Source organism: Callionymus lyra, chromosome 13 (genome assembly GCF_982586985.1).
Source record: "Callionymus lyra chromosome 13, fCalLyr1.hap1.1, whole genome shotgun sequence".
NCBI classification, from domain to species: Eukaryota; Metazoa; Chordata; class Actinopteri; order Syngnathiformes; family Callionymidae; genus Callionymus; species Callionymus lyra.
Genome location: NC_141830.1, coordinates 16,213,219 through 16,228,318, shown reverse-complemented (window position 1 = coordinate 16,228,318; position 15,100 = coordinate 16,213,219). Strand labels below are relative to the sequence as shown.

The window sequence follows — 15,100 nt, the reverse complement described above, 5'->3', positions numbered from 1 at the left end:
CCCAACATTGTTTTCATTTCCTCTCTTCCTTGACATCGGTCACAATACATTTTTGAAACAATCGCGGACACATATCATGTCGGTTTTGTATACATCATACACTGTTTTCAACGACCAAACATTTTCAACCGTGGTCAACCAAATTATAAACATAAATCAAACAACTTTTAGCAGTAATCAAACAAGATTCACACTATCAGACATATATTCATTAACATTGAAAAGGATCAGAAACAATTTTTATTATCTCTATTTCCCTAAACACAATATTTACTTACTTTAAATTCTCGAGTTCATCTTTTTTTTTAGTTATACTGTTACATAATACTTACTTTATATATGTCTTTTGATAATTTATGTGATTATTATGAATGTCATATGACATTTGTTAATGTCATGTTAGCATTTTAAGTAAGTAACAGTTATTTTTAAAGTGCCTTTCTAGACCAGGGTCACAAAGCACTTCAACAGAACAATAAAAAGAAATACACGGTAAAAAATACCTAAAGATTTAAAAACTCTTAATGCCCAAGAAAACATAACAACAACAGACAAAAAAGGAGCTGGGGTGTAAGGCTGGATCAGATCACTGATTTAAGGAGGAGCCTGACCATGAATAGATCTGAAAGTAAGAACCAGAATTTTAAAATTGATTCTGAAAGAAACTGGCAGCCAGTGAAGAGTTTTAAGGATCGGGAGAATGTGAGTTCTTCTACTAGAGCGGGTCAGAATTCTTGCTGCAGAGTTTTGTATCAACTGCAGGTGAGACAGATCCTTCTTGTCTACACACAGAAAGAAACTATTAAAATAGTCTAAACTAGAAGACACATGATCAGTATGGGTGTCATTTAAGCAGTATATTTCCAAATTCATGTTCTTCACAGTTTTCCACATTTTTAATCCTTTTATCCGGCCACTTCGATAATTGTGCCTTTACAAAATGTTCGCTCTGCATACCACCTTTTTTATTTCTCTAAAAGCCCTTATTTATTAACCTAATAAACAATTGAGCATCATTTAACTTTATTACTGGTTTAACTTGATACTTTCTTCACTAAATAAAACCCTCTAAACTCCAGGCATTTGTTACTGAAAAACTTAATTGATATAAATTATTTTGTATTGATAATTACATTTTTATTGGTGTTTTATTTTGAAAAAAAAAAAGAGACCGAAAGTAATATGAGCCTTGAAACTTGCTTTGACTAGATGACTGCAATAATGAAACAAAAAAAAGAAAAGAAAAAGTAAAATAGTGAAAATGAGACACAAATAGTTTCGCCCAGGGCTCCTGCTGATTCAGCATTATTCGGAAATATATTTTTCTTGCATTTTACACTGATTTTTTCTAACTTCGAAAATTGAAATTGATATAGAAATGCATTTATATAAGATGTGTACTATTCATCTGCCATTTGTAGTTCAACATAACACACATTTTCATTTAAATATACCTAAACAAAATTAAATCTGAAGAATCAATGTAAAAGAAAATGTAAAACATTCTTATAATTCAAATTGAGTATATTTGAATCAGATTAAATAGTGTACAATTAAGTTATGGATATTTTCACATGTGTGGCGCCCTTTATATTTATAATTCAATCGCAATTGAAATGTATTTTCATTTGAATTTGAAAAGACAAAAATGAGACCAACAGGGTAAATTTAGCTGACATCAGCCAGTGGGTGTCACTAATGCGTCAATGATACGATGGTTGTATAGCTGACGTCAATATTCATTGAATAACAAGATGATTAAACAGAAGTAGAATAATTGTATTGATCTTACGTTCCAAGTGAAATATTTAGTCATGATGAATAAAAATGTTGTGATAATCCCAGTGTATATATGCATATATATATATATATATATATATATATATATATATATATATATATATATATATATATATGCACTGGGATTATTATTATATATATATATATATATATATATATATATATTTATACCGATATAAAATCAGTTTCTCCCTAGTTTATGGTGTAAGTTGTGAGGAGTAACACATGCAAATTGTGCAATAAAACACAACGTAAGTGTTAATTAAAGCGATCAATTAAAACTGTTATAATCCTATGATTATAATGTACCATTTGTGTGTCTCAAAGACAGAGCCATGCGTGGTCTGCTACTTCTATTGTATTTTATTTCAATTAACAATGCTAGTTTCAGTTAATCCAAATAAAATGATAAAATCTAGAGATAAACTGTGTGTTTAGGAGATCTGACTAAGGACATTCTTGTTTGGCGGATTATTTCATGTTTGATCTTGACCTTTATTTTGGATGATGTTTGGACGTTACTACTTGATAAAGTGCTCCCCCACGTGTGACATTTTGACGAACAAGAGGTTACGAGAGAAGAGTCCATTATGTTGTAATCATGGGCTTTACTTCTCAATCGCACTGTAATCATGCACGCTTTGTTCGTACAAAGAGTCCCTTGGAAGTGAAGACTTTCTGAATTGACGTCCAGCGATGACAAACCTCAATGGTTATGGTAAACGAGATTTAATCTTCAGGAAGTGTGTCCAGTGGGCGGGGCTTAAGCAGATATTCTTAAGAAAGTATTTCAATTAAACGAGAGTTTTTGTACAAACAGACACATACTGATGAGTACAATAGAGTCCAAGATTTAATAGAAATAATTAAGAGATACTTAAATAGATAGGTAAGCGCGGTCGCCTCACAGCAAGAAGGTTGTTGGTTCGATTCCAGTCCGTGGCAACCTTTCTGTGTGGAGTTAGTATGTTCTCCCTGTGTTGCGGGGGTTTACTCCGGGCACTCCTGTTTCCTCCCACAGTCCAAAAACATCCAGAGGTTAATTGAGAACTTTGGGAAATAGTCCATAGGTATGAGAGTGTGTGTGTGAACGGTTGTCTGTCTTTGTGTGTGTCCTGTGACAGACTGGCGTCCTGTCCAGGGTGTCCCCTGCCTCTCGCCCCTAATGACTCTGGGATAGGCTCCCCGCGACCCCTTGATAAAGCGGTTGTCAATGAATGAACAAAAGAATGAAATAGAGCCATTAGTTGATAATGAGATGATCAACCATATTATTTTTATCATAGCTCAGATGGTAGAGTGGTTGACTCGTGGCCTGAGAGGTTGCAGGTTCGATCCCAGTTCCGGACGAGATTGTGGCGTTGTGTCCCAGAGCGAGACACTTTACCCTGATCGCTCCTGATGGTTGAGCTGGCGCGCTGCGTCGCAGCCTACTCCCATCAGTGTGTGAATGGGTGAATTTGTAACATAGTGTAAAGCGCTTTGTAAGTAAGTAAGTAAGTAATTTTTATTTGTATAGGACTTTTCCAGACCAGGGTCACAAAGCGCTTAAAAAATCAAAACAATACTCAATAAAGTATATATTTTAAAGATCAAGATGAAACTGATAACACAACAGGAGTTCCAGAAAATCAAGGAAAAGCCTGAACAAATAAAAACGTCTTAAGATGTTTCTTGAAGGAGTCAGTAGACTCCATCAAGCGCAAAGTTGTGTGCTGAATAAGCATAGAAAGCGCTATATAAGTAAGAGCCATTTACCATTTACATTTAATATGTGGGATTATCCTGTGAAATTTAATATATAAACATGTTTTTTTTTGTGATGTTTTAACAATGAATTTAATTTTGGTGATTTTTTATTTTGATTGTGGTTTTATTGCTGCGGCCCCTTTAAGAAAAAAGGTGCGTCGACGTCAGGTAGACTGTAAACAGGAAGTCGCTCCATCACTTTAAAGCAAACAAACCGATACGATCACATTATTCCGGGACAAAACATGCGCACAAGAGGAAACTATTTCGGTAAGTCTTTGACTTACTTTTCTCAGAGACACTTTTAACCTTCTGTTCAAATCCACAAAGACCAAAAGAGTGAAGTTTTATTATTTTATTTTCATTAAACATTCCGTGTTTGTGTCGCATCACCTGCAGGGCGTCCTGACTGACGACATGAGCCCACCTGTGGCCCTCATCACTCTCCTCCTGGCAGGTAAAGACGATCCTCTTTGACACCGTTTCTTCTTTACTTCTTCTGTTGAACGTTCAAACGGCTCGGCGAGTCTCGGGAGCGGATCCGCGGAGAGACGTTGAACGGGTCAGACCGGAGCCGCGCGGTATTTCTGTCACGTTCCTGCACCCGAGCGCCCGCATTCTTTTTGAGTGACGTGGTGCCTTCACGGCCTCCTCCTCCTCTTCATCCTTTGAATAGTGCACCAAGATGAGTTAGAGGTTGTTGTTTCATGCCACTGGGATCGGCTTCTATTTAGTTTCGATCTTTTGTTTGAAAGAGAACAAGAATTATGTATTTATAAACGAGTTGCATTTGCTTTTCTAACAGATAAACCAAAACATTCAAAATTAGTTTTGTAACTCCAATAACTATTATCACATATTTTCTATTAAAACTCTTCACTGGCTTCCAGTTTCTTTCAGGATCAACTTTAAAATTCTGGTTCTTACTTTCAGATCTATTCATGGTCAGGCTCCTCCTTAGATCACTGATCTGATCCAGCCTTACACCCCAGCTCGGGCTCTGAGGTCTGTGGATCAGAAACTACTGATGGTTCCTCGCACTTTAAGAAACATCTTAAGACGTTTTTATTTGTTCAGGCTTTTCCTTGATTTTCTGGAACTCCTGTTGTGTTATCAGTTTTATCTTGATCTTTAAAGTATATACTTCATTGAATATTGTTTTGATTGTTCAAGCGCTTTGTGACCCTGGTCTGGAAAAGCGCTATACAAATAAAAATTACTTACTTGCTTACTTAAATATTAACTTTGACTAGGATTTTAACAACAGAGAAATTCGATAAAGATTGCAACAAAAACGTAAATAATAATAAGTAAGTGTTGACATATAAAAAAAATCCGAATGTTCAAGCCACCAAAAATGTTTTTTATTTGTGCTGCTGCCGGATGCAACAAACAATGAGACAACGGGAATATAAATCACATTTCAATTTGTTCTTCAACTGTGGCTCTCTCTGTTCATGCATGAACGCTGATAATTAAAACAATGATTGGGAACATTTTGACATAATTAAACATCCATTTGATGCTTTTCGTTCTGAAAAGCAAAATTGGGATTAAAAAGCATTATTTATTAATGTCGCCGAAAGGTCTTTCTATTCAGTTAAGAGAGAAAAATGATGATCTCAGCTTTTTCATTTGACCCCATTTAAAGTTTGACAGATGCTTTCAGGAGCTGAAACATTAACAGTTACAGTCCATAATTGAAATAATAAATAAATAAATGAGTTAACAATGGAACTTTTTTATTACATGTCCATTAAAGAAAAACATTTATGTTATTATAATTTAAAGACCAATTTTAGTTAAAACGAATATGTATAAAACACATTAACTCGTGAAGCAATGATTATAAAGGAGGAAATATTAAAGAAATGTTAATAACTCACACATCAATGAGTCCCAGCCAGCTAGGGCAACATTACAAGTTCTTCAGTCAACATTAAGATGAAGAAGCAGTTGAAGATCCAACTCGAAAAGAAAAGAAACCGACTTCATATTTTCTCTGACCCCAACAGCCCTCCTGTCGGCTGATGTACTCGCCCAAGACCAGGTCCAGATCCAGTTCCTGACGGACCCGTTGCTGGTTCAGACCGGCACGGAGGTGGTCTTCACGGTGCTGACGACAACCAACGTCTTCAAGATGGAATGGCTCTACAAGGAAGTGACTCTGGGTCTGTGGAGCGGTGGAACGTCCGAGGTGAACCCGGTGCCTCAGTTCGAGGGCAGGGTGACCATCTCATCCACTCAACTCAAAATTGGAGGCTCCCAGCTCAGAGATGCTGGCGAATACTCCGTGGAGGTGACACCCATCGCCACCACAGGTTTACTCCCCAACACCAGATCCATACAACTCAGTGTTTTTGGTAAGAAGCTGGTTAAAAGAGTTTTGAGAAAGTCGTTTGAGTAGTTGAAAAGTAATGTATTATGTATAAAAAACATTATTACGAAGACTTAATAACTATTTAAATTAATATTTAATGTAAGATTACCTGTAATTCAGGGGAATGTGACATTATAATGAGTAAGAGTTAATACATATAAAATTAATGATAGTATTTAAAAGCTGAGAAAAGCCTTCAAGATGAAATAAAAATATTGGATTCCTGTGATGGAAGGTTTTAAAATATCCGTCAGTGCGAAGAATCAATTCAAGTAAAGAAATCTAGTAATAATAAGAGAAATAATAAGAAGGAGGTTAGAATTATTCTTTGTACTACTGAAATGAAAATAATTTACCAGTGAAATGAATGAAACATCTTAGTGAGAAAATTTTGACTTTTAAAGTTAAAGTTGTGATGAAAAAACGACATATAAAGTTTTAATAGTAGCAGTAACAAACCAACAAATTAAACAAAGTGGTTAAGTAAAGATGCATATATTTGTTTCTACTTAAAGGTAAACGTTACATTACAATCATAAAATGTTTTTTTAAAATAGCTTTACAAATATTTACCTGAGTTTTTAAAGGGACATGTCTCGTATACCAGGGGTCCTCGCTCGGGCCTATAGGTTTTTCTTCTTAAAGATCCAATTTGTAGGATATGAGAGTGTGCTTATGGCTCCCCCTAATGTTCGAATAGTGTATATTTATTTACAAAACAAGATAAAAGGATGATTTGGGTCAGGTCCTCATATTAAACTTGGGGGGGGGGGAAAGGCTCTACATGCATAACTAAATACAGAAATAATAATATTAATAATAGTGGTTCAAAATGTAACTTTTTGTCGAAGTTAACTAAGCATCAACAGTTTTTCTGGTAACTTAACGGCTGGTCTGTTTCAGACGGACGTTTCTGGGCCTCCGGAGGAGGATCTAATAAAATAAAAGAGGGAATCAGTTGGGGAGTGTGAGAATTAGTCTGGGAGATGTAAAATTAGTGACCCATGGTGGGGGAAGTAAAATGGATAAAATTGTAGGAAAGGAGCGGTAACTGCTGTGGTTCAGAGCTTCATGCATAATTAAACCTTATTTGATATTCCGATCTGGTGGATGTTTTATATTGTAGTGGCCTAAATGTAGCGATACATTTACATACAGTTCGTCTAATACTCGCGTTCATTTACATACCGCCCCGAAATGGAGCGGCAGCTGAGTGGGTTTGATCAGCCCTCTCTGGAGGTCCTTTATATCCGTTACCGCTAATGGTGTCGGAATTATTGGCGTGTCATTGCGCCCTGCTGCAAGAGCATGTCAAACATTACTCACGACATTGACCTGAATTCTGCCGGCTAGAGTCGGTGAAAAATCCCCGAACTTCTGTTGAGTCACAGGTTAGTCCAACTTTCTGTCGCCTCTTCTTTCAAGTTACTTAATGTTCTGTCGCGAGGCATCACACCGTCTGCCCTCTTATCCGCCATCTGCGCGTCCTCTTCTCCTCTCACTTGCTTTGATTACGACAAATTATCCTCAAAAGAAACGTAAAACTGGCCCTCGTTCTGTTTTTCAAGACATCAAACGTGCAGATGTTCCTGATGGTGCCATTAAACATCTCGTCAAGCTCCCTTTCTACTCCTTCCCCACCAGATGCCGTGGCCGGCGTCAGCCTGTCTGTTCCCACGGTGGCGGTGGAGGAGCGGAACATCTCCTTGAGATGCACGTGGACGTCGGGCACGGAGCTCACGGTGCAGTGGGGTAAAGGGGGTCAAGCCATTACCTCCGACTCCAGGATCATCATCACGGCGGGATCGCTGGTCATCAATTCGGCTCGGAGAGGCGACGCCGGCGACTACACATGCACCGTCAGCAACGCTGTCAGCGCCCGCACGGCCACCGAGAGCCTCACCGTCTACTGTGAGTGAGAATACTGAGATCTGATAATCTAGATTGTAACTTTTTTCTAAACTTCACAAAGGATCCCTCGCCATAACGCAGTTCTTTTTTCCCAGTTCAGCATTTTCTTTGCACACAGTACTGCATATTTTACGGTTAGCTTGTTGCCTTTGTTCACATTTACAAACTGATCATTTAGTGGGAGGCACTCATCACCACACCCATTTCACTCAAAGTGTCTTTCTACACACTGCTCCATTTAATGACAGTTTATTTGTCGACATCTGTGATTGGTTGGCTGGGCGGCAAAGCATTACGAGGGGGGCATTGTGGGGGATTTTCAGCATGTAACCCCTCGCGATAAACAAGGGACCGCTGGACATTTGCAGCCGCAGCTTTAATGGATTTTTTTTTTTTAATTTATGTATTCTACATGGGGCAAATAATGTGGTTTGGCTCCTGAGATGAGCTGTTTAACCTGAAAAAAAGATGGGGAAATATTTACATACAATCTCTAAAAGGTTTTTGATTTGAAGTATCTCTGAAGTAACTTCAGCCTGTGACTCTTCAAATTTGAAAAACAAGTTTAGTCCCAAAAATAAACCTGTAGACCAGAGAAAATTAGTGAAACACAAGCTCTTGCAATTTTATTTATTTATTTTAGAGTTTATTTATCTGGAGGTTGGTCTCTGAATATAATACTCACACTGTGGTGGTGCAAAAATAGTATGAAAAATACAACCAAACTTAAGTTTCTTTCCGATGATAAGGAAGTCACCGAGACCACTAGACCATCAGTGAAGTTAGCGTGTACCTCCAAGATCAATGTCAAATGAACTACAGGAAGGTTGATTTATATTTAGTGAGAAGCAGCGGTAATAAGATATAAAAGTGAATCATTTCAAAATTCTAAAACGCCGCCAAAATTGTATCGTCTGTAAAAATAATTCAAATGTATATTTCTTGATCTAAATCAAGCCCTAGTCTTATGATTTATCCACTTGCACGACACGTATTTCAGTGTTCATTTGTTAACAACACCCTAATGGTGAAGTATTTGTCTAATCGATATCTGGCCTCCTCAACAAGAAAAAGAAAAATGGCCAATTGAATTATTCACACCGATTATAACCAACAAAGTAAAGCAATGTCTGGAACACTTCAAGATCTAATTTGTGTTTTGTAAACTTTAGTCTATCAGCAAAACAGTGCTTCACTTTTACGATTTAATGCGGCATGAAATGGAAATAAAGGTACACTTTAAAGGTTCATATTTACATTAAATAGTCTGGTCGCGGTAACTTATCTCCTCATTACGTCCACCAGTGTGGTGGTGCCTGAAGAATTGGCTTCACTCCTTCTTTATTTATCATTTAATTAATTTTTCCCTCTTTTCATATTTCACCGAGCGGTCCACCCGAGCCGGCCTCCCCGCACTGTACACCGACATACTTGACTGGGTTTAATGTGTACATCATCACCTCTGCTGTTTTACCTCGAGCAAGAAACAAATCAATATGAAATTAGCATTTCGTTACAGTAGCGGTGCAGTTTCTTCGCTCAATAACGGCCCACAGAGGATGAGTCTTCAATATTTAAAGGTGTAAACACTGATTATCTGTGTCATTTGATTTTCAATTTGAAACTCCTGACGGGCAGATTCCTGTGATGCGACTGTCTATAAACCATTCATGGGTCATAACCCCAGTATTGCCATATTGCCTTTTTTCACCGTGACTCATCGCTTTTCCCACAATGCCTGGTAAATTCAATGGTATGTATTCCCTATATCAGAGTTTTTCTGCTTTGATCTTGTGTTTACAATTCATACCATTTGTTCCCGGGGTTTATGCAGGACTGTATATACCTTAAGTCGCATCAACCTGTCTCTAAGCAACAGGTGTTGAAACATGAGATATTAAGATTGTACACAAAATGGTGACATGTAAAATGTCAATAAAACAGCTAGATCGTATCTTAAATAGATCTTGGACCTCTATTGTACTCATCAGTATGTTTCTGTTTGTACAAAACTCTCATTTAATTGAAGTATTTACTTGTGTAAGTATTTACTTTAAGTATTTAAATGTGCTTAAGCCCCGCCCACTTCAAATGCTTCATTTTTCATTGGTCTAGCATCGAGATTTGTGTACCACGTGTCATCAATCTCAAAAGTTGCTACCCCCAAGGTACTCGTTGTATAAACAGAGCGGGGCGTGATTACAACTGGCTGGAGGAAGAGCGAAGCCATTATTACTTCATAATGGAGTCTGCTCTCGTAACCCCTCGTTCGCCGAGATTTCAGAGGGAGGAGAACTTTATAAAGTAATAACGTCTCCCATGTCTCTCAATAGATCGGTTGATGTTTTGTTCTACTGGTGTGTGCCTGATACACTAATTCAGAGTTGCAAATCAAACTTTTTTTAAACTTTTTTTGTTAACGGCGCTTGGTAACTTACTAACCATTACCGCGCCTCACTGTTTCGGAAAGTATCTCCTTCCTCTGCCAATTTTCTCTGCTACCTGTCTGACTAAACATTTGTTGTGTGAGTTTTATAGCCCATGTTTTTATGGAATAACTTTTGAAAACAATAGATTATACAGGAAAGATCTGTGACACTGCTTCATGAAGCTTCATCAACCCATGGCTACTAAAGATCCGTAGATCCATCACACCATTGTGTAAGCAGTAAAGTACAAAATGTGTAAAACAAAGTAGCAACTCCAGTCCAGAAAGTACAGTTTTTATTTGACATCTGATGTCTTACTCAGGTGTCAGGGCCTATCTCAATATGGCATGATTTTTTTTATGATGGCCTTTAAAAATCAATGGTCACCAAAAAAATGTGCATGACATGATCTTGGATACCACGCCTTCCAACGTCCTATTTTTCATGAGGTGATGACTCTCAATTAATTTGGAAAAGCAGATGGGAGAGTGTCTTTAACGGAGAAAAACAAAATGTGCCTCATGGTCAAAGAGTACGATTTGTGTAACTTATTATTCTCATTTTGGGCCTAAGATAAAACAAGGATAAATCATTTGAGGCTCAAATGGCCTTGAATCCATTTGCAGTACTGGAATCTTCCTTTTATTTTGATTTCCTTTTTCATAATTCTATATCAGGACTCCTCACTTTGCTTAATGTAGTAAACCTCAACAAATGCAGCATATATATAATGTTTGCTGACGATAAAAACTTTGTGACCAACTTTATCTTCCCGCGTTACTTTCGGTTTTAATTGCTTGTCATTTGATGTTCATAGATGTGTGCGTTATGAATCCATTATTTATGGTTATAGAGACAGTAGCAGCTCCCTCCGTAGACTGATGAATACTGTCCTGCTCAGTATTGGCAGATGATATAATTACTTTTGAACACATGCTGGTCCTCGGCAGGGAATGTGTTGATTTCATTGGAATAACCTGCGAAAACACTCATTAATAAATGAGACGTTATGTTGATGTGTTTGGAGAAGGAATGAAGTCGATGTTGATAGTGATTGTCCTCTGCTGATCCGAACGCCAGATGGTCCCGACACCCCCGTGCTGACCAAGGACACTCCCAAAGACTGCATAGGTGGCGGCGACGTTCTGGTGGGCCAGACAGTTCGCATCACCTGCACATCGGACTCCCTGCCCCCTGCCCTCTTCTCCTGGACACTCGGTGGGCAATCGGTCGCCACCGGCCAACCGGACAACGGGGTGCTCAGCCTGCAGACGCTGTCCACGGACGAGAGCGGGCGCTACGTGTGCGCGGCGAGAAACGGCGTCACCGGCAACGCCTCGGAGCAAGGGACGAATCTGGCTATCGTGGGTGAGGTTCTGATGGATGTCGACCTCTCCTGTGATCGATGGTCATCCTAGTTGGATCTGTCACTGACAGAAAGAGGTCGCTCCGAAAAGAACTAAATCCTGATTTCTATTTCTATTTCAGACGTATGCCTCAGTGGGGGCGAAGTGGCGGGAATCGTGATTGGCTGTTTTTTGTTGCTCGTAATCATCATCCTGCTGATTATTTTCCTTGTCAGAAAAATCATGGGTAAGTGTCTCAGTTACTTAAAGTGACAATACACCTAAAATTCAACTTTCACAAATGTTCTACTTCCCTAATGTTGGCTAAGGGTTGGGATTATTTTCAGGGTAATCATCATTTTAGATTACAATGCATGCGCATATCTCGGTCGCAAACCTTGCTTACTTTTCTTTAAAGTACGCAGGCAGGAAACACATGTAAAGCGGTAATAGCAAAAAAAAATGTTGGACTCTCACAGCAGATGCACCTCATGGTTCCTCCTCAACACGGGTCATGTACCAGATTCTAAAAGATGTTTGCTTTGGGCAGCCAGAGAGGTGTAAATTCCTTGAGAGTTGTCTGTCCAACTATCATTTTTGAATGCAGTATCAGGCACTGGTATGAGGCGCACTGATTTGAAATGCAAAGTTTCTTTGCTTTTAATAACTTTTCTGACAATTTATTCAATTTCAACCCGGTTTCTATAATTAAATGAGCTTCGTTTTACTATTTATTTGCATAATTTGACTGCTTCATGACAGTTTCCTCTTTAAAAAGACAAAACAATTATTACTTATTAATTTTTCATTGTTTTGATAATGTTTATGCGTTTTTAATTAACAATTAAATAATTATATATTGAATAATTTAATTGATTTTCAATTATATGTTTGTTTGTCTTACAATAATTGTAATAGTTTACTTTTAATTATCTATCCTATTGTTTTTAAAAGTTGCATAGGGTAATCTAAGGTTTCTACTGTTAAAAATAATAACAATGAATGCATTAAATAACAGACACTAAAACTTCAACACAGAGCTAATTTGAGGTGGGAATAGCTGTATTCACTAGTTCCCTAGTAAAACAGGTGATTTTATTATGCAAAGGTAAATTGAATCATTAAAGTTGTTTTTTTAATTCACATGCATCACGTGTTTTTTAAATCTCACAGGTTTGCATTAACATTACATTTGTTATACTTTCCCTCCCCCCCACAAATGTCCATTTATCTGTCAATTAATTGAACATTATAATTCCTTTGGGAAGCTTAATTGTGCGTCCCTGAAGGTTTAAAAAAGAAAAATCACAATTATAATCACACACCAGTATGAACACATACTAATGGCCTGTTAATATGTTTTCCCTCGTGAAAAGTGTTCGTCACATGCATGACAATTCTCTCCTGTTCACCAATCATTTTTATACATTCTCAATTACAGAGCAGCAAAGGAGACGGGATGGCCTGCTGGTGCCGAAAAACGACGCGAATCCGAGGCCACCAGTAAGTCATTGGAGTTGTTGATTCACAATTGATTTATTTTTTTATTACAGAGTTGGAGGCTTTTCCTAAAAATGTCTCAAATGTCTCCATTTTTCTTCTGCTGTCACTTCAGCCTCCCAATCCACAAACTAACGGCGTGAGGGACCCAGGTCCGAGACTTCATCCCCCCCTCTACACGCGTAACCCCGACCGTTTATACAGAACGCCTGAAGAGAACCGAGCCGTCCCACTGAACAGAGTGAGTCGTGACTCCGACACACCCCGGCGCAATAATCCAACCCACACACACTCGCCTAATGGAATTGAAAACCCGGCGTTTACACGAGCAGACGCCCAGAACACTCTCTCAAACACGCAGCAGCAAAATCCCAATGTTGTCATCCAAGCCGGTGGCTCCCAGGGTGCCAGTCTACCCCCGGCGGTCCACGTCAACCTCAGCAGTCTGCCTCAGAGCTCCCCGAGGAACAACAATGCACAGATGCCAACCATTCACGTCAACCTCAACTCGTATCCCGGGAACAACCAGCAGCAGGAAAACGCGCCTCCATTTAACAGTTGGGCTAATAACGGAGCAGAAGTACGACCAACCCTGACAGACGCGCAACAATCAAACACCAGAATGCAAATCGGGCCGTCAAATCCGTCCAACGCTCGGCAGAATGCTAATGTTGATGCGGGTCATCACATGCTTGTCCCGACCGGATATACGCACCACAACGATAACAACACCGTGGCGCAGCGGAACGCGAACACACAGACGTATCAGCAGAACCCGGATTCTCGTGGCAGATCTGACCCGCGCAGACGGGAGGAAGTGGACTCGTCCCGCCGGCAGATGCCGTGGGATCGCCTCCGGGGAACTCCGGCTTATCCCGCGGACTCGCCCGCGTTGATGTCGGACGGTACAGATTATACGACGCACGCTCCCGTCCCACAGACCGGAACCAGATCTCGGCCGCAGAGCCCGACAAATCCGAGGAGAAGCAGAACAGAACTCAGACCGGAAGAGCACTCTCAGCCGAGGAGCCGGACGGCCGATATCAGAGAATCGCACACTCTGAGGATCCCTCGACTGGAGCCGGCGCGTCGCGCACACACCAGCCCACAAAGAGACCGGACTGGACCAGACATCAGAGAGGTGCCAGAGAGACAGACTGGCCCGAGGCAGGAGGCTGCTCACAGCAATAACCCTGCGGCGCTGCCTCTCATGAGCCAGCAGGCTGCTGTTGATCACTCGCTCAGACCCTTGACACGCACCAACCTGCCGCTCAACGCAGACGCCAGAGCCTTAGCCGATCCTAACCACCTTCAACAGGCTGCTTTTACCGAGCAACAGAGGGTCGCCGTGACCCAGAGGCAGGGTCCAGCCCAGACGGCGCCACGTCTTGCCACTCAGCCGGCGGCTCCCGTCGCTCATCCCAGCAACCTGACCGAAGACGCCCTCCGAAACCACGCGCAGATATCGCAGACGTTTCAGAATCGGCGGCAACAGACTCAGGCCGCTCTCCTTCACCCAGGACCGCCGCAGACCCGGGCCGCCCCGGTTCCACAGCAGGCGCCGATCCCTCCTCCCGTCATCCCGCTCGCACAGTTCCAGTCGATGCCCAAAGAGCAGGCCAAGCACAGATCCCCCAACAGAGGCCCTCAGCCACCGAGACCGCCGGTCAACATACCTGTAGCGCAGAGACCACGACCAGCTCATCATCATCATCATCATCATCCCAACGGGCAACCGGGTCCAGCCGGGCCCGCGCCACACAGACACACCCACCAACGACAGGTGAGAATGGATCATGAAATTCTTACCGTCACTCAATGTTACTTCCTTCCTGACAGTGTCAGCATGAAGGGGGTTTTGTGTGTTTTTTTTTCTTCCGTCTCTTGAAACGACCTCTCAACGCTATTGACACAGAACTTCATTTTAAGTGTGTGTGACACAGTGGCGGCGTTTAAGCGTCTCCGCGTGTGTCAAAACTCGTGCT

General features: G+C 40.4%; 1 protein-coding gene across 1 annotated transcript in view; it reads left to right on the top strand.

Moving 5' to 3' along the window:
* The first annotated feature begins 3,759 nt into the window (after positions 1-3,759).
* LOC148067540 (uncharacterized) overlaps positions 3,760-15,100 on the top strand; it is a 49,652-nt gene continuing 38,311 nt past the window's right edge. The window contains exons 1-8 of the mRNA XM_087806315.1: positions 3,760-3,819; positions 3,949-4,006; positions 5,565-5,912; positions 7,574-7,840; positions 11,350-11,637; positions 11,758-11,862; positions 13,057-13,118; positions 13,231-14,898. Coding sequence (XP_087662441.1) covers positions 3,967-4,006; positions 5,565-5,912; positions 7,574-7,840; positions 11,350-11,637; positions 11,758-11,862; positions 13,057-13,118; positions 13,231-14,898 — 2,778 coding nt within the window. The 5' untranslated portion in view covers positions 3,760-3,819; positions 3,949-3,966. The remainder of the gene's footprint in view (positions 3,820-3,948; positions 4,007-5,564; positions 5,913-7,573; positions 7,841-11,349; positions 11,638-11,757; positions 11,863-13,056; positions 13,119-13,230; positions 14,899-15,100) is intronic.